General features: G+C 38.2%; 1 protein-coding gene across 2 annotated transcripts in view; it reads left to right on the forward strand.

The window, feature by feature from the left end:
- DOCK4 (dedicator of cytokinesis 4) overlaps positions 1-20,547 on the forward strand; it is a 276,189-nt gene that overhangs the window by 175,973 nt on the left and 79,669 nt on the right. For both annotated transcript variants that reach the window (XM_075209020.1, XM_075209021.1), the window contains exons 27-31: positions 879-973; positions 5,642-5,717; positions 8,201-8,301; positions 8,464-8,522; positions 16,463-16,611. In XM_075209020.1, the coding sequence (XP_075065121.1) occupies positions 879-973; positions 5,642-5,717; positions 8,201-8,301; positions 8,464-8,522; positions 16,463-16,611 (480 nt within the window). The remainder of the gene's footprint in view (positions 1-878; positions 974-5,641; positions 5,718-8,200; positions 8,302-8,463; positions 8,523-16,462; positions 16,612-20,547) is intronic.

A 20,547-nucleotide genomic window follows, 5' to 3' on the forward strand; every position in this document is an offset into this window, starting at 1 on the left:
TAAGTTAAAAGTGCTAACCAAATTTTTTATTTTGTGTATAATTACCAAAAGCATTCTGTTTTCTTTATTGGCGATGCATCCCTATGTAGTTAATCAATTCTGAGCATCCGTATCTTGTGAGGTTAGGTAAAAATGATATAGCAGCTGGTTTTGTGAAGCTGCCAGGAATTATCAAATGAGTAACCTCTAAAAACAAAATGCATTACATCCCATTTTAACTAGTCTTCATAAAGTTATCTCTAAATGAAAGATATAGTAATAATTTCCCATGTGCCATTAGGTTAAATACATTAGGTTAAATGGGAATTTGAAAAGTGCATGCAAATATTGTAATCCACAACAGTATACATCAGGTTCTTAGATACTGTATGTATTTGCTGAGCTTGGGCAGAGGGAAGGTACAGGCTACATCTGCAGCTAGAGAACTGGAAATTGGGGTTAAATAGAAGACTGCCTAGGAAATATACTCAGCTGTCCCAGATAGAGAGGTGTGTGTAGGGGACTGGATGCAGCTTCCACAGTATTGGAAAGAGAAAATGGCCTATCCAAAGATGAGAGAAGTAAGTTCAGGTCAAGGAGAGGAAGAAGTGTTTGGAGGTTTACATAGCTCAATTGTGTGTATTTTTCAGACCCATAATAACTTCGTTTCATTTTCTGCTTTATGTAAGAACTTTATTAAATCCCCTTCTTTCCAAGCAATAGTAAGTTTGCTCTATTTATCAAGGTCCAAGTAGCAGATTCCCACCATATTGATGTGAATGCATCTCAGGGGATCATATGCCTGTTTCTACAAGTTCTTATTCTAAATTATTGCTTGTTGTAATTCCACTGTTTTTTGTTTTGTTTTGTTTTTCATTTTTTTCAATTGTTCTTTTCAGGATTTTTTGTTGCAGATCTTTACCGTGTTTCGAATACTTATAAGACCTGAGATGTTTCCTAAAGATTGGACTGTAATGCGGTTTGTTGCCAACAAGTAAGAAGCAGAAGTGATTTTGATTTTCTTTCAGAAACCTTAGATATATAGACTACTAACTATGGAATGTGCTTTGTGTTTTCAGGTTCTTCCTTTAATAATTATTATTGTTGTTAATGGCCTCTCTTCACAGAGCAGACTCTTGTAGAGTGTGTTTCTTCAAACACAGTGACTATATATCATTAAAACTGGGAGACGCATGGTAGATTTTAAATATCATGAAAGTGCAAATGTGCAGTAACCTTTCAGTCATTTTAACTTGCACTTGATTTATCAATGCTAATTGCTGGTTGCCTACTATGTGTTATTGTCATGACCATTAGGTGCCTGTAGAAAACATTTGACCACTTAAGTTTATCCATTCCATCCAGCAGGTGCCATCTCCATGCACATTATTAGTCTCCAGAAATATGTATTATTATTAGTATGTATTAAAAACACAAACAAACAACTAGCCGATACTTATGGCACAAGAAGCCATCAGGAGTATTAATCACCATCCAAAATGAAAGGAATGCGATTGGTTTCAGCTTGGAAGTAGTAGACTCGCAAGTTAAAGAAGGAGAGGGTAAAGCATAGTTTAAGTTGTATGTACATATTGTAACATGAATAGCTTTCACTAGGATTAGGTAGCAGCCTTTGGTCGGTGACTAGTGTTTAGGTGCAAAAACACAGGTCGCCACCAGGTAATTCAGACTTTGAACATAAATTAGCTTAAATTTTGAGCAACTGCACAGCTATCCCCGAATGCTGAGAAGAGGTGCATTTACTAGAGGTTCAATGCTTTCAGATTTATCCACAAAGCTAGGTGCTGATGAATCGTGTCTAAAGATCCTGAAGCGGCCATGTACTTTGAAATGGGGGTAGATAAACAAATGAACTTGCACTATTGAATTACTGTTTGCTCGAATCTTTTGCACCGTGATTTTATCCACAGTGTCTCTGTCTCACCTTTGTCTAAATCAGTCTTACCTGCATTGTCTGCCTCTATTACAAAGTGTTATTTTAAAATATTTAAATAAACAGCAATATAACAATATACCACATAAATTACGCTCTAATACGCACTTACCTGCTTATACATTGTATTTGATGCTGTCGGACAGTTCTTTACTTTACTACTTAACCTTAAGTAAAATAACATTTCGCACAGACCTAGGAGTCCAGTCTGTTAGTCATATAACAAAAGATAAATTGCATTATTTGACTCTGTAAACAGTCACAGGATTAAAAAACAGTACATGTATATTAGGAACTATGAACCTTGTGTGAAAATATATAATATTTCTGTCCATTTTTGGATTTGCACCAAATTCTGATGGGCTAATTAAAATGATACTGTATATACAAAGGGAGTGCTCAGCACAGGTGGTGCTACCACCACTGTAGGTAGTGCAACCACTACGGAGCCCAGAGGTGAGGGGTGGGTGGCAATACTGAGGTTATCCTCTGCTCTTTTATATATGTGTGGCTCCCTGCATGCTTAGAAGAGCAGAGCGAGGTCTTTAGGAAGTGGACAGGTATCTCTGATCCCTGCACAAGCTTTGCTATGGGGCACAGTGATGCTGTGTTTCGCCACTGGTGAGTACAGCAGAGATTGGTTTACTATGCTCTACACATTGCTATATTGTCATTTGGTTTTCATTGAAGACCATAACTATATAGGTAGTTGTTTTGCCAGGAAGGCTCTCTTAAGTCATCATAGCCTCTTTCTTCCAATTAAAATCTTAGTTTTAATCAAAGTCCAGCACAGAGGGTTATTTTCAACCTTAATGTAAGGTAACAATCTGCAGTAAAACTTCGGCACCCAATCAAACTATTGCTGCCATTGTCTAACTTGCACTAGAATGCAATTTAATGATTGTTTTCTATGTATTTTTTGCAGATTTGCTTAATTGAGTTATGTTTAGTAAATTTAATTTTCCTTGATGTGTATTTAAGTCCTGTTAGCCCAGTATGGTATTTCCGTGAAGTGGTGGAGGCTGCAGATATAGTAAAAGCTTAAACTGGTTGAACAGAACAGTTCATGTTATATGACCACAGTATTTGTAAATACTTTTACAGAGAATGCCTTTAAATTATGTTTGTTCTAATGTTACTATTTCTACAACTATCTGTTAATTAAAATTAAAGTAGCCTTAAATCTGTAAATTGAACTGCTGCTGAAGAACTTTCATTGATTTATACAGATGTACACAACGCCGTCTGGTCATGCTTTTGTGTTCTGATATCACAGTTACCAGACAGTTACACGGCTATTGGCTCATTTTCCATAAAGAAATTAATCATACAAGGTCAGTCATTTGACCTCTGGAATCTTGGATGGAGGTTTCGGTGCAAGCCTTGTCCTTAAGGAGGAAACGGGTCCTTAGAATGGAATGAAACAATTAATTAGGTTTGCCAGTCATGCAACCAATTAAAAGGCTAATGTACTTTGCTATTCAGCTACATACTAATAAACCACTCTAGCTCACTTCCAGTTCCTGCAGCTGCTTCTAACTGCTGCTTGCCAGCCACACCATTTTCACTTCATAGAGCAAGCAGCAGAGAGACCCAGGGGAGATGCTTCATTTGGTTAAATACTGCAGAAACCATAAATAGCACTTTGTGGAAGTTGAAAACTGATTAGGGTTTAGTACATTTACAAACACTTGAAATTGTAGTGGCTTTTTTGGAATGACACTACATGTTCAGCTGACTTGGCTTTGTTGCTTCTCAATTTTCTCTGTATTGTATACAAGACTTCAAATACAGCTGTATGCAGATATGCTATCTGCAAATTACATACCTTCATTCTAGAGGATGCATCTGATCATCTACTCCTGTTAAATTATTGTTGAATGTCTATGAAGTATGAACTGATGTGCCACTGGCCTAGACATCATTCTTTTCATTACTATTTACAGTTAATAAATATATTATATTCATAGTCCATTACTTTTGTGTATTTTGGACAGTCTTCAGTTTGATTTGTCCCTGGTATTTGTGTAGCTTGACATACTTGTAGTTGTTAAAGGAAGGCTATCATCAAAAATGTGTATATAGAATATTTGTATCTGAACATAGAAGGAGCCAAATGCAGTAGTTTGTGCAGTTCAAATTTTTGTGTGAACAAAATGTGTGTTTTAATTGTGACGATAAATTGTGGAGGTGCTATCGTCTCCATAGCTTTTTTTCTCTCTCCTTGGTCCCAATGGCTTGCCATTGTCTACTGTACTGCATACAATATCTGGGTATATTTAACAGAACTGTTTAGTTGATGGTGTTATCCTGCAGACCAGGTCACTAGAGTTAGGCTTAACAGAATAAATGTAGCAAAAGATATCATCGTTACCCAAGTGCCATGGAAAACAAAACACTGCGGGCCTGATATCAAATTAATAAAATTAAGAGAATCTCATTAACATTCCATTTTATTTCGTGACCTCGAATATAGGATACTGCTCTGTAATTCAAAATATAAAATGTCTTTCATGAATGTTGTATTTATGATGTGATGCTTGAAGTCCAAATAATACTGTAAGCAAATGTAGCGGTATATAAATACTTTCTGATTTTGCTTCTTTATTTTTGTATATGCTTTAAATAGTTTTTCAACACCCTTATGTACAAGCCCTTAAAACAGCAAAGAATATTTATTTTCTTTAAATAGCAAGTTAAGTACCTTCTTAAGCATGCATCCAAAAGTCATTTATTCTTAACTATCCTCCTACGAATCATTATCTCCTTTTCAAAAGCTCTCTGTTTGGCAAATAAAAATGGCTGTCAGACACACTCATTCTGTTACAGAAACACAGGCTCTCAGCAGAGAAGGAGGTTGTCGCAGTGTAGACAGAGCTAACAGAAGCATTCCAAATCCTCTCTGCTCACTATGCCTTGGGCCATATGACTGTGGTTGCCACGGTACTCCGGAATCACAAATCATTAATAGCAGCCTGAAGAAAAAATATGGCATGGGAAAATTGTAACTACCAATATTCCACTTATACCCTTCCACAGGGTTTTATGTTAAAAAACAAACAAACAAAAAAAAAAAGAAAAAAAACTCTTGCGTTTTTCATGGGTTGCTCTTTTAAACTGAAAAACTGCACCATACCACTTCTCTTACTCTCCATGCTGGGTGCAATGCACAGAACTGTAGTTAGTTTTTAATCGGTATGGAATTAATGTTAGTGAGTACTAGAGTGGTTGTTTAAATACAATTTAATAGTGGTATGTTACTAGTCAGTGGTCCTGACCACCTTGATTGACATGTACAGCATTCAGCCCTAAAGGGTCTCTGGCTAGGTTGGGGGGCAGGAGGGGTATCTGCCCCTTGGGCTGGTCCTATAGTGGACTACCTTGGGCTGGGTCACCGGGTTACCTGAATTTTTTTTCCTTTTTAAATGTTTCTAATATGCTGCTGAACAGAGTCTCGCCCCTTCCCAGGCTAAAATTTGCCACCTAGCCCCTGGTCTCTGGTAACTGTTGGTAGTTACGATAGTTAAACACTGCACATTACACTAAATATCAGGTATTATACTATATAAATTATATTGCATATATATTGCTTTTAGAGTTCAATCCTCAGCTCTGTGAAATGTTTTTGTGGACATCCTAGAAGCTAAGTTGTATTTAGCTATAAACAGTTGACTGGTACATTTATTGCTTTTCATTCATTTCTTTCAGTGTCATCATTACAACAATCTTGTATCTTTCGGATGCTCTTCGTAAGAATTTCTTAAATGAGGGTTTTGACTATAAGGTAAGAATGACTTTTACAGCTTTGAGCACTAAGAGTACATACAGATTTTCATCTAAGTGCAGGCAACAAAAATATGCTTTGTTTTACTGTCTGTTGCTACTCATTTTACGTAAGGGGGTGGGCATTTGTTTTTTTTAATTTAATTATATTTTTAAGACTGCAGTCGTCGTCATCATCAAGTTGATGATGAGATGGTTGTATCTTTACTCTGGCCACATATTTACAGTGTATTTTGAGTTACTTGTATCTTAAAATACGTGGAAGTCTTGTAGGGCCTCAATTTAGAAGCAGTTATTATATGGACCACACAATTGCAGCCTTCTCTAATTAAGGCCTTTAGTTATGATGATACAAATATGGAATTTGTTCAAAATTAATGTGAATTGTTTTGATATAATTCACAAAAATTTTATTTGGCCCATTCTTCATTCATTACCAAACCAAGCTGTAATTTTGCTACACATGGCACTATATATTGCAGTTTTAGGCAAACTTGCATCCAGGGCAAAATCTGAAAATGCACACCCCTCATTACTGAAAGAGCAACAATCGTGATTACACCTAGTTTTCTTATAAGGCAGTGTGGTTATCAAGTCTCACTATTAGAAAGGGCTTGCTGTCCAAACTGGCAACCAGCTGACATCTTCTGTGAACAATTAGTACATTGTCTAAGAGACACAGCAATTAAAATGTGTACAACAATTTAATTTAAAAATATGCTCCAACTGTTAAGTATTTAATGCAGATAATATGATATTTACTAAACTATGCTAGCCTTCCCCCTGCACCAAGCTCCCCCATCTTTACCCCCACACATGGATAATAAAAAATATAACACCTAACTTTTCTCTGACCATTTCTCCCACAATGCCTACTTTCATATTGAGCTATAGGCTTATTTTACAGCATGGTAGGAGCTTTGCTGTGTTTTTTTGCAACATGGCAGAAAATCTGTTGCAGTTTCTAGCATACTTCACCCTCTGCCCTTCTCTATTGTGCTAGTCTCTTTGGCTGGTCTGCTTCATGTGTGGCCCCTTGTTTCCTAATATCTCTCCTGCCAAGCTACCTCCCCCTTTCTCATATATATTATTATGGTAATATCTTCAAAGTCGATCGCTATCAATTTTTATTTTCCTTTGTTCTTTCCCTCCCTGTCTTTTTTTGTTAATTGTACTCTAATTTTGTTTTCTTTGACTTCCTACTCCTCCCCTCTTATGTCTGATGGCTAGTGCCCCCTGCTTCCACTCTACCCTTGTGCACAGAGCACTTCTCCCTTTTCTCTGCTCTCCTGTGTGGACTTGTGTGGACCTGAGAGCTTCCAGGGGAAAGACAGGCTTCTGTTGGATGCACAAAGTGATCCTGAAATGTACATATGCAGTGTGAGGGAGAAAATGGAACTATCATGAGACAGATTGCTATAGACAAGCAGGATCTGAGGACGCTGGCCAATTGAAAGTAATAACAAAAAGTAGTTCCCCCGCCTTGTACACCAGCGGTGCCTCTGCCTGACTCACCTACTGCTAGAAACAGTGCTGCCATGGAAGGTGTTAAACTATTATGCACAGCAGTCATTTATCTACAGGCAATCAGACTTTTTTAAACATGTTGTCACCTTATTATATACTGATTTGGTTTGATATAATATAACATCAGAAAAATATTGTACTAAGCCCTGGCCCAAAAATTTAAAGGCTAATTCTAAAATGTAGTTTTGGGAGAAATACTGTAAAATATGTTAAACCAGAAAATGTTACCTGCTTTCCAGTCATCATCTGATTTGATAGTCCCTCAGTGCCAATCACAGTCTCAAGCAGCAGATCCTCCCTACTGAGAAAGGGGGCTTTTTTCAAACTGATAGCAGGCTTGTCAAAGCTCCTTACCCTGTGAACTTCGCATTTATAGTATAATTAGACAGTTGCATTTTGGCCAGCTAACAATAATCAGAATTATGAGTCTGCTAACTGTGGGAAGAGTTGCCACCAGAGTTCTAATAGACAATGTATGGTAAGCATTCGGCTAGGTTGGGTTAAAGGTGATAGAGTTCATTTGCCAATACCTTTTTTAGATAACTCCTAAATCACAATAAAATTTCTTTATTGGTATGGTTTTATTAATGTATTATTAGAGAATATGACCGTTTCTCATTAACTTCATTTTTTAGTTTTGGGTTTAATTAGTCATTAAGAAACAAATTTTGCACTAAATAAATTGCACCTCCTAACCACCCCCAACACCCCAACGTTCATATACTGACAAAGATTGTTCATGTTAGAGGAAAAAGTCTCAAATTTAAAGATGATTAGTTTTAAGAAAAAATAAAACCGTTCAGTTGATAACCAAGCCATTCATTTTCTGCTGTAAGTAATGCAAAATGTGTTTATACTGTGCCATAGCAACAACTAATTTATTAATGCAAAGGATAAGCTGTTAAATGCCTTTGTTTAACCTTTTTACTTTTTTTTGTTGTTGTTTAATAAATACAGATATGGGATTCATACTTCTACCTTGCAGTTATCTTTATAAATCAGTCATGTCTGCAGCTGGAGATATTTACCCCTTCCAAGATGAAAAAGGTGCTGGAGAAGTAAGTGTGTGTTTGTATATTTATGTGTTACTGGATGTTACAAACTGAGATATTATAAATATATATATATATATATTATTATACCACTCCTCCTCATGTTGTACCTTAGCGTTGTCTGCAACACTCTTTTATAGGATGCTTGTGGTTCTTTTTCTTTTCTAGATATGGCGACATGCGTGTGACAATGGGCTGTGAAATCTTCAGCATGTGGCAAAATTTAGGTATGGCGGTCTATCTGCTTTATTATATGGTACTTTAAGGTTGAACTGCAGTGAATTTGTGTCCAGAGCTTTGTAATCATCAGCTAGGGTGCACTTTAATTGGCCTGTATGAAATTATTATTCTCTGTGACATGCTGGAATGATAATTCAGTGCATAGCTGCCTTGGTATCTTGTCCTGTCAGGATTTATCAGAGCACGCTGACAGCTGTAAGTGACTATTATATGGTTTGGTAAGAGGATTAACTCCCACCTACATCTGTTTCTGAATCATTAATGGTGATGTTTGAGAATTCTGAAATGTTAAAACTTGCAATGAGAAGCTGACTATATTACTTAAGCTGGTATATTCTCGTGGAAGAGCTGGCAGGTGGGAGCTGAACACTTTCCCACAGGCCACAATATTTTTACAGATAAGGATTAGAATTGCATAACATGGTCATGGCTTCAAGATATTGTCATTATATTACCCATGTAGCTTTTTACTGGACTTCACTGATCCATAAGGTGCAAGCAGTTGTATATTTCCTTTCAAGGTTTTTGGAGAGAAAATATTCATAGCCATGACCATCCAGGAAGAAGACATACGAGGTATGTCTATTAAATAACGAGACTTATTAACTAACTAACCTTTATTTATTGGTATTACAAATTTAATGTTTGTCCCCTTCAATATACTCCCCATTTGCACTAATACATCGCTGTAGTCTTGTTTTCCACTGGTCGAAGGCATGGAGCAAATCAATTTCTGGCACTTGTTTCAACATATCAGCCGTTTTCTTCTTTACAGCAACAACTGACTTAAAATGTTTCCCTTTAAGCACTGATTTAACTTTTGTGAAAAGATAAAAATCGCAAGGTGCTAAATCTGGCGAATATGGAGGATGTTCAAGTGTAGTAATGTTTGCCGGTCAAAAACTGTTTGCCGGTCAAAAACTGTTTCAAATAAAGTGCTGTGTTTGCACGTGCATTGTCCTGGTGAAGAAAGAAACCATTTTTCCACAGTTGCGGCAGTTTCATTCTGACTCTCTCAGCTTTTGCAAAACTTCCTTATAATAATGCTGATTAACTGTTGTGCCTTCTGGAACCCATTCTTCCAAAATTACATCCTTGATATCCAAAAAAACCAATGAGAATTGCTTTGAATTTTGACTTGTTTTGACAAGCTTTTTTCATTCTTGGTGATGACGGTGTTTTCCAGTACATTGACTGTCTTTTGGTTTCAGGATCATACTGGAAGATCCAGGTCTCATCACAAGTGATTACTTTATGAAACCGGTTTGGATCTGTGTCAAGTTGCTGCAGAATGTCAACACAATATTCCTTGCAACGTTCTTTTTGCTCTGGTGTGAGAACCCTTGGGACCAATTTTGCACAAACTTTCATCATGTTAAGATCCTCACTCAAATTTTTCCATACGGTGTCTTTGTCAATGTTCACGGATTCAGCTATCATTCGAACACTGAGTCGGCGGTCTTTTCGAACAATCTGACTGATTTTTTTTTTCTTCTACATTTTCTTCAGTTCTTGAAGTGCAAGGTTTTCCAGGGCGTTCATCATCTTCAACATTCTCATGTCCCTCGCTAAATATTTTGTGCCACTCAAACACATGCACACGAGACAGGCAGTCATTCTCATAGGCCGTAGTAAGCATTTGAAACATTCTGTTGGTGTTTTGTGCAATTTTACTAAAAATTTCAAATTGACACGTTTTTCAACTTTTAAAATCACCATTTTGTCGGCACTCTACAGAAAACACAACCAAACTAAATGGTCTCACAATCAACTGAACGGCATAGAGTGTTGCAGCTTGTCATGCAGGTTCAGACATGTTCAAAGTTACAACATATGCAGTTATAACCAGATTTGACTGCTTTGTTTACTGGGTGGAATCACAATCTTGTTATTTTAATAGACATACCTCGTACTGACTAATCATTGGATGCTGATACTTTTTTTTTCCTGCACATAATTGCATGTTATTGGAGACATGGGTGTGTTTGTACTACTCATGGGATGTTTTTGCCCAGGGCTGGTGTTTGAGTACTAGACAGACCCTCACCACACTTGTAGAGGGGACATGGCCATAGCAATGAAAAATAGTGAGCCATCCAAATCCCTTTTATCACGGAAATTACCATCTCCCTAGTTTAAGTTGGGTTTAGCTCCCTCCTTAAGCTGTTCTGCGCTGCAGAGATGCATGAAATGGGACATATCTCCCGACTATATCCTCTACAGTCAGGACAGTCCCCCCCCAGGACAGTGTGTTCCTCTACCTTGTCATTCATCCCCCATCCCTTGTACTTTTTCTCCCATTATCCCCATCTCAATACATTTCTCTAACACAACCCTTTCAGTTGCCATTTATTTCTCCGGGTGTGATACGTGATTGTGAACCTCTAAACACCGACAACAGTCAGCCTGATATTTTAAAACTGACTGCTGTAATTTCCTTTTAGATTTGAATAGTGACAGGTGTAAATTGTGACATACATAACAGTAGACGTCTTTAAATAGTGACATACCATATCTGAGACCGTCCCACATCCCGACACTGACACTGTATAATGTACAACCCTTCCTATAAAACATTATACAGGAGGCTGGTCCATGCTTTGCCCCTTTAATAGCATCAATCCTTTCAAGTGACGTCGGTGTCATTGTCGGGATGTGGGATTGCCTCAATTATGGTATGTCCCCATGTAAGACGTCTGCTTTTATGTATGGGTAAATGACTACCACTGATTTCTCCCCACTACTCTCGCTTTCTTTTGTTTTCTTTTGTTTTTCATTCTCCCCTGAATCTAAGCCCCCTCACTTACATTCTATTGTAATTCATGTAATTTATTCCCTTTTCCACCTACCCTTGTATTGCATCTTTTTCCCCTTTCCACTAGAATTCACCCCCTCACCCACTCCTGTTAATTATTTTCCCCTCCTTCACTTCTTCCTCCCCCTCCCCAGTATTCATCCTCCCTGACCTGACTGGGATCTAGGTGCTGTAGCATCACCGTGCAGTGCTATGCTCCCTGCCTAACACTGACAATTATGAGCTATAGAGTGATATGACCAAAGAACTTGAAACTCACCTCCTCAGCCACCCTGCCCTCAAGGTACAAAAAAAAAAGGGAGGGCCAACACTTTATTATTATTTTTTTCCATAATTAAACACAACACTCTTTATTCCAATGTCAGCCGCTGAGGAAGGGTTTGTGTTTAATTTAAATTCACTGGCGACTGGCACTCAGTTTGGGGTGCCCCCTAAACCTTGGTGCTTATTTCGTCTTGTAGGGTGGGGGGGGCTCTCGTTCGAGAGCTTACCTTGGACGTCTGCGCTTGTCAGGGGTTTGATAGGGATTGGTGCTGCCGTTACGGATACTTCGGGTGTTCCGATTGCCGATCTCTTTGTTTCTGTTCTTGGTTTTGCCGTGGCGCAGCCTGTGGATAGAGAAGAGATAGGGGGGGGGGGAGAGAGAGAGAAGGAGAGAGAGAGAGAGAGAGAGAGGGGGGGGGGGAGAGGGAGGATGTGTGGGGGTGATAGGGATGTGGTGTGGAGAACACAGATTCCTAGTACCTTACAATATACTTATAGGGCTTATATATGTTTATAGCTCTTTTGCTGTTGTGAGTTAGTTAGCCCTGTTTGGCGGCCCTATTGGCACTGTATATTGTGGGGGTAAGGTACCTCTTGTGAGGGGTGTGGTTGGAACGATGAGGGGTATTTAAAGAGCTCTTATATGGCTAGAGCTGAGATAAAGAGGCAGTTTGTGGTGTGATGGCCTCTATTGTTATATTCTGTTGCTGTATGGTGGGATGGGCGCTATAATACTATGTGTGGTGGTGAGTGGGGATGAGAGGTGTAGAGAGAGTTGTTTGGCTTTTGCTGAGGAGCTCTTATAAGAGCATTTGGTATCTTACAGCTGATCTTGTTGACCTGTGGTTTGAGCGCTGCGGAAAAATGGGTCTTCTTGGTGTTTTAAGCGGCGATGTTGTGGCTTTGGATTAAACTGGGCTGTTTTTTTTCCTTTTTCTTTTCTTTTTCTGTAGTTTCCTGTGCAGGACTTCCGGTTTTGGTGGAGCGCAGACTGCGTTCCACTGCGGTTCCTGTTTGTTTCCTTGTGAGTTTGCTTACCCCTTTGTTCCTGGAGCTGATTGGGGAAATGATTTCCAGGGTGGAGGTGGCTTTTCACGTGGTCGTTTCTTGTAGTGTGTGGGGGTCCAACGCGTTTCGTCCTTAGACTTCGTCAGGGATGTGTCCTCTTTGTATGTTACTGCTTTTATAATGAGAGGTATTCTGGAAAAAATATTTCGTCTTGTGCTTGTTCCAGCCCTGCATTTCCCTTGTATGCCGAAGGTAGCTTACTCTCTCTTACAGATTGTGGGGTTCATTTAGCATTGGAAGTACGTACATTTTCTGTGTAACCTAGTAATTTCTGTACTGCGCACCAAAAATTATTATACATAGGTCCTTTTATAAAGTTGTTTTTTTTTTTTTTTTTTTTTTTGTATATTGCTATCTCGCATTTCCTTACACCTGAAAAAGTGGAATGGGGGCCGCCAAGGGTGGGCAAGCGAAAACTGAATAGAGTATGGGTGTGTTCATTTGATTAAAACCGAAGAAGGCATACAGTCAAGTCCATAAATATTGGGACATCGACACAATTCTCATATTTTGGGCTCTATACACCACCACAATGGATTTGAAATGAAACAAACAAGATGTGCTTTAACTGCAGACTTTCAGCTTTAATTTGAGGGAATTTACATCCAAATCAGGTGAACATTGTAGGAAGTACAACGGTTTCTATATGTGCCTCCCACTTTTTAAGGGACCAAAAGTAATGGGACAAACTAAACAATCCTACATCAAACTTTCACTTTTCAATACTTTGTTGCAAATCCTTTGCAGTCAATTACAGCTTGAAGTCTGGAAGGCATAGACATCACCAGACGCTGGGTTTCATCCCTGGTGATGCTCTGCCAGGCCTCTACTGCAAACGTCTTCAGTTCATGCTTGTTCTTGGGGCATTTTCCCTTCAGTTTTGTCTTCATCAAGTAAAATACATGCTCAATCGGATTCAGGTCAGGTGATTGACTTAACCATTGCATAACATTCCGCTTGATAGCCTTAAAAAACTCTTTGGTTGATTTTGCAGTATGCTTCTGCACTGTGAAGCGCCGTCCAGTGAGTTCTGAAGCATTTGACTGAATATGAGCAGATAATATTGCCCGAAACACTTAAGAATTCATCCTGCTGCTTTTGTCAGCAGTCACATCATCAATAAATACAAGGGAACCAGTTCCATTGGCAGCCATACATGCCCACGCCATGACACTACCACCACCATGCTTCACTGATGAGGTGGTATGTTTTGGATCATGAGCAGTTAATTTCCTTCTCCATACTCCTCTTCCCATCACTCTGGTACAAGTTGATCTTTGTCTCATCTGTCCATAGGATGTTGTTCCAGAACTGTAATGACTTTTTTAGATGTTGTTTGCCAAACTCTAATCTGGTCTTCCTGTTTTTGTGGCTCACAAATGGTTTACATCTTGTGGTGAACCCTCTATATTCATTCTTGTGAAGTCTTCTCTTGATTGTTCACTTTGACACATATACACCTACCTCCTGGAGAGTGTTTTTGATTTGGCCAACTGTTGTGAAGGGCTTTTTCTTCACCAGGTAAAAAATTCTTCTGTCATCCACCACAGTTGTTTTCCGTGGTCTTCCTGGTCTTTTGGTGTTGCTGAGCTCTCCGGTGAGTTCTTTCTTTTTAAGAATGTTCCAAACAGTTGATTTGGCCACATCTAATGTTTTTGCTATCTCTCTGATGGGTTTGTTTTGATTTTTCAGCCTAATGATGGCTTGCTTCACTGATAGTGACAGCTCTTTGGATCTCATATTGAGAGCAACAGATTCCAAATGCAAATGTCACACCTAGAACCAACTCCAGACCTTTTACCTGCTTAATTGATGATGAAATAATGAGGGAATAGCCCACACATGTCCATGAAATAGCTTTTGAGTCGATTGTCCCATTACTTTTGGTCCCTTAAAAAGTGTGAGACACATATTGAAACCGTTGTAATTCCTACACCGTTCACCTGATTTGGATGTAAATACCCTCAAATTAAAGATGAAAGTCTGCAGTTAAAGCACATCTTGTTAGTTTCATTTCAAATCCATTGTGGTGGTGTATAGAGCCCAAAATATGAGAATTGTGTTGATGTCCCAATATTTATGGACTTGACTGTATCTCTTGCAGGTGCTGGAGAGCTGGTACAACAATATACATTCATATTAATGATTATGAGATGCATTATCTAGCTGCTTTTGATTGGCTGAATGGATATTGACCCCTCCTGATAGTATTTAAATCATTAGCGAAGCAGCTATATTATTGACCAGTTTGATATTTTTTTAAAGCCGAAAAACAAAACATTTTTGTATTTAATTCATATATTGTACTTGTGTTTGTATTTAATTACATTTTATCTTGAAAGTGCTTCTTTAGCATTTATTTTAAACTTTCAGGATAATATTTGCTCTGGTGTATATGACACTTATGATTACATTATATTGTGATGAAATACGGTAATGCAACTTTACCATTTACAACTAACTAAAGAAATGCCAGATTTCATAACTGCCAATTATAATCTAAATATTATTCATGTCAAACTCGATATTTATGCAATTATATTATGGAGTGCAAGCTGAGGACGCTGCAAATGTAGTAATTTTGCCAAATTGACTAGCCACTGGGTGGGCTACAAAATTATTTTTAACACATTTCTAGTCTATTCTGGTGGAAAAATATGTACCACATCCTGTACAACTTGTTGGGCTTTGGTTATTAAGTTCAACTGAAATTGTGTGGGCACTATAATTAGAATATGCTGGAACATGTTGTACTTCAATAGCTGGAGAGCCACATGCAGTTAAGACTTTAGGCAATCCCCCCTGAGAGCCTGCCCATATAAAGGAAATACAAACATAGTGCAGTTGAGGACCAGACAATTTAGACATTACTAATTACCAAAAGGCAGTCTAAACGACTGGTGACTTAAAGAGCCGAGCAGTGATAAAAAGGATTTCAATACGTCTTTGCTGCATTCAGTTGTATTTGGAATGAATGACCACCAGTCCATGTACAAGAGATGATAGCATCCCCTTTTTTATAGCTACCAACAACATTATGATCCCGGACAAGTATATTTCTAGTACAGAACGGAAGAGGGGGGGGCACACATAAACATACCGGTATAGTATATAAAATCAGAGCTCATTCCAATATCAGTTTGCAGCAGTGGTGCTGCGCACTGTGTGACATGTGTCAGCAGGGCAGAAAGGGCCCTGGTCTCACGCAGAGGGGAGGTTACGGATCCATAACTGCATACATGGTGGCTGGTCCAGGCGTGGAGCCAGCCACCAGTAAGCATACTGGCCAGAATCCTCTACTAGTCTGTTCCTAGGCCGGGAGGGGGGAGTTTTTGGGTAGCTGGAAACTCCCCATAAGTGCACACTTGCCTTTTGGTCATTTATATAATTTACAAAACAAGAGATAGAAATTGAGGTTGATGTCAATTAAGATGGTTTTCCTTTTATCTTTATGGAGGGCTAAACTTTCCCTTATGGGTCTCTCTTCCATTGACTGGACAGCTCTTTCCACTGTTTCCAGAGTTGGGTCCGTGGCTCAACCAATATGTAATAAATGTAGAGTCTCATTCTCAACCTCAGCCAAACGTACTGTTATCATAGAACTAATATGTCCATTCATATACAGTATTTATTATAACCTGAGTTGTTAACATTTATTTTAAATTCATGATACACCAGAATTGGTAAAAATGAAACTTGTATGGTTGATGCATTGATTGTGTAGAGTATTGTATTTTTTCCTAAAACCTCATTAATACATGTATTGTTTTTATTATACAGGTGAACACAAATTGCATTTTATCCCAGCCTTAATTGGTCCATTCCTAGAGGTGACATTGATACCTCAGCCAGACTTGCGGAATGTAATGATCCCTATTTTCCATGACATGATGGACTGGGAGCAGAGAAGAAGTGGCAATTTTAAGCAGGTACCTAAAATAATCAGCTGATAACACATTATTTATAACTGAAACTAACCTTACATAAAATAGTCAACAATATCAATATTTTGGGCCTGCAGAAGCTGCCAATTGCTCATAACGTGATATAAAGTAGTCCCTGTAGTGTATAAAGTACTTTAAGTACATAAAATGTGTCATAAAACCTCTGACTGTCATGAGTCAGCAGTATCCAATGCTTATAGACTTCTGCTTGGTATTGTTTAGCCAGTAGGACTGTAATGATATTCCAGTGATCGCAGACATTTAGAACATATCAATATCAGTTGCAAACCTTTTATTGAACTATTGTAAAAGACGTAATGAAAGTAGCCTGTGTTTATTTAGGCCAAACCATTTTGACACTTCAGTACGTTTTCCTATTTTCCAGCTCAGAAGCTTGCTAAGTGTTCCAAGTACTTCTGCAGCTCCCACTCGATTTTTCTCCTGCTGTCTGAAACCATTTCTCTACACCCACCATCATGCTGCTCTATAGGAACATCAATTGGAAACATTGTTTAATGCACACAAAATAAATGACTTTGATTTCTCTGCAAGAGCAAAGCTCTTAACCCTTGGTTTGTGATACCCTTTAGTTTAGATGTTGAAAGAAAAATTGCATAAAGCTATGCAAAATAAATAATTCCTGGGTGTTCAAAATAACTTGTATTCACTAATTTAAGTGAAGTCTTCCTGAGTGATAAATCAGTAACATTTTATGCACCTTATGTTTAATTCTCCAATTTGCGTAAACAGAGAAAGAGTAATTAGAATGTATTACGTGCCTGTCATCTATTAATCCTATAGATACCTGTATTATGCTACAATTGCCAGCTAAGTCATGGGTTTTGCATTATAAATCAGAAATATGAAGGAGAAATCCACATATTTTTATGACATTTTCAAACTCTTCTAATTGCCTTTGTAGTCTTCACATGTTTAATGGTTACGTACCAGTTAAAGCAGCTCTCCCAGGTATGGAGGCAATCAATGGAACCCCAAGGACTACTCTGTGCAACATTTTTTCTTGGGGCTCCTTGGTTTGTCTGCGAGGCCCCAGCCCAAAACCAGGCTTTGTGTTGCTGCAAGGGGAAGGGAGGGCAAGACGTGTGAACAGGAGGACCAAGGAGAAGCTGGAATCTCTGTGAAGTCACAAAGATTCCAGCTTCTCTTCGACCTATTATTGGTCCTCCCACTCATCTCTTTTTAACGGCTGCAGTGGAAGATGTAAGTACAAATAACTCCCACGGCTATCTGTGAGTGCTGCTTTATACATTCTCCTCTCTACATGCAGCATCTGTAAATTAGAGGAATATATATATATATACTGATCAACAGCTATTGTGTGTGCTGATTCCACAGGTGACAGTTGAGCTCAAAACATCACTTTTTGATGAAAGGAACAAACTGAACATTTTATGGGATGCGGCTCTACTCACTAAATTGGTAGCGGGCAACAAGATCATTTTCAGGGTCTCTGCAGTGATGTACCACATGACCGTATGAGCTTAGAGCAACCGCATAAAAATGTTAATGTAGTCCAAGCACTGAGTTAAGCCATAATAATCAATCACAGACTCAGACTGACACATAATATATAGATACACTATATTTACACACTATGTGATGGCACTGTGCTTACTCAGAATAATTTGTTAGAGGATCAAAGAGGGGATTATCACGATCAGGAGGGCCAATTGTGCCCTTCAGTTGCCCACCTCTCCTCTAAATGTACCTGTAAATGGACAGAAATTTGTCAGAAAGATTGGTATAGTAGATATAATGTTTAACTTGGCTCCCCTTTTCTTACTTTTCTCTTAAAGGATATCGCCACCTAAAATTGAATAACATAAATGCAAAATATTTCTTGCCTGCATTGTGGCAATCCATCCAATCCAGAGGTTCCAGTGACCTCTGGTGAGGTCAGGGGAGGTTGTATGAATAATAGATGGTAGGAGCAGCAGCAAGGAGAATCCTCCAAAGTCTGCTGCAGTCCGGGGATACACTTCTTACATCTGCCAAGTCAGCCAATTTTTCATACAAAACCACTACAGCGAGGACAGCCTCCTGTGACCACTACTGGCAGAAAATGGAATTTAAAATTTTAAGTGAATTAGCCTTTAATATAAATTGTATAAAATTTTATCACCTTATTGGGTGGGGATTCAATTAGCCGCGAAGTGTCTCGTGACCATTCCGGAGACACTTCACGGTGGAGATTTCGCCAGAGATGCTTATGTATCTTCCAGTTAGATTTATGCTGTGCTTATTTCTCTAGATATGGTGAAATACTCCCATTGTTTGTGAGTACACATTAAATAGTTCTGCCAAGCAGAGGCTTGAGATACACAATCCAGAATAACTCTAGTGTATAATAGTCAACTAATAAAAATAAAGCACCCCACTTTTCCCTCCAGAGCACTGCATTTTTAAAGGGGTAAGGTCAATAATGTGGGAGGTAGGTTATGCCTGATGGTAATCTTCCCAGCAAACCCAGGTATAGCTATTGTCTACTCAACAAATGGATTCAATTTAAATGTAACAGATCGTGGCACAATATCTATTATTACAGTAATGATCTCAATGGTTTATATTTGTTATGGGGTATATGAATAGGTAAGAACAGTTACTCCCACAGTTAAAGACATGTGCTGGAGTTATGACAAATTTACCTTTGTATAATCTCCATGTCCTGTTAACCTAGGAGGTAGACTGTGTATGCTTAGAATGAGGTCACCATGCTCCACCTCCTGTATTGAGTAGTGTATGGTGAGGCATACTGGAATCCTGAAGGTACTCCACTTTGTCCTCTCACTGTCACTGTGCTCTCCTCCTAATGTCAGTTTTTGGAGTAGCAGCAGGCTTTAAAAGGCAAGAGAGAAACTCTGGCCAAACTCGCCACACACCCTGCCGTCCCCCAGTCCTTCTGTTGTTCCTGAGATTTTATAAAACAATATGCATTGAATGATGAATATAAATCATTGCCTAAATGTTTAACACCACATTTAAATAATTTATCAATTTCTAATACTTTAGTATTGGCACATTATGTTTATTAATAATTTATTATTTACAAATCATATAGTTATGTTTTTATTTTGGCGAGAGCCAGGAGAGGGGAGGTAGCAAAAAAAAGTAATTCTGGTGCTGTCTGTTCCCTTTTTAGCTCTGTCCTTGTCATGATTATATTATTTTACATAGGGCCACCATAATGGGGGTACAAGAGATACTGGAATGTAGGGGACCTTGTGGAAATGGCAATTATTGAAGGACCTTGACAGAGTAAATGTGTTTTGTTTTTTTTGTGTGTTCCTCTGGTACTTGCAGGACTATTGCTGCAAATTTCTTTGTTTCTAAAATCAAGCATTGGTAAACCCCCTATCTAAATCTGCATTTGCACCTGACTATCCATATTTATAAACCAAGCATATATTTTCATTGGCATCTGTACATTTATATTAATATTTTGTTATCTCCACGTATAGAGCTTGATATTGAATAATAATATGGGAATATGAGATTTTTGAATTGCCACAACATTTACAATGTGGATCTCATAATATACAATATCATGTACCACAATAATTTATTTGTTCTTTCTAACTTTAAAATTCCTTATACAAAAAATCCAGCTTATTTCTGCAAGTTGCTTATGTGATCATAGAAGCAAAACTTTTGGTATTGTTTGTCGTGTATTTCCTGATAGTTAGCTCGTATCATTGATTATATTTGATTTATTTTTTTAAAGAACTTATTACATAAAGCTGATTCAGTTAGGGGAACCTCGTAGCTCTATTTGTTTCTTTTTTATGCAGAGACAGTGTAATTATGGTAATAAACATCACTAATTTTTGCACACATCCCTACGAGGTTCAAGCAAAATATAAGATTATTACCTAAAACATTGTGCAGTAACGTAGCCACAAG

Source organism: Mixophyes fleayi, chromosome 4, assembly GCF_038048845.1.
Source record: "Mixophyes fleayi isolate aMixFle1 chromosome 4, aMixFle1.hap1, whole genome shotgun sequence".
NCBI classification, from domain to species: Eukaryota; Metazoa; Chordata; class Amphibia; order Anura; family Limnodynastidae; genus Mixophyes; species Mixophyes fleayi.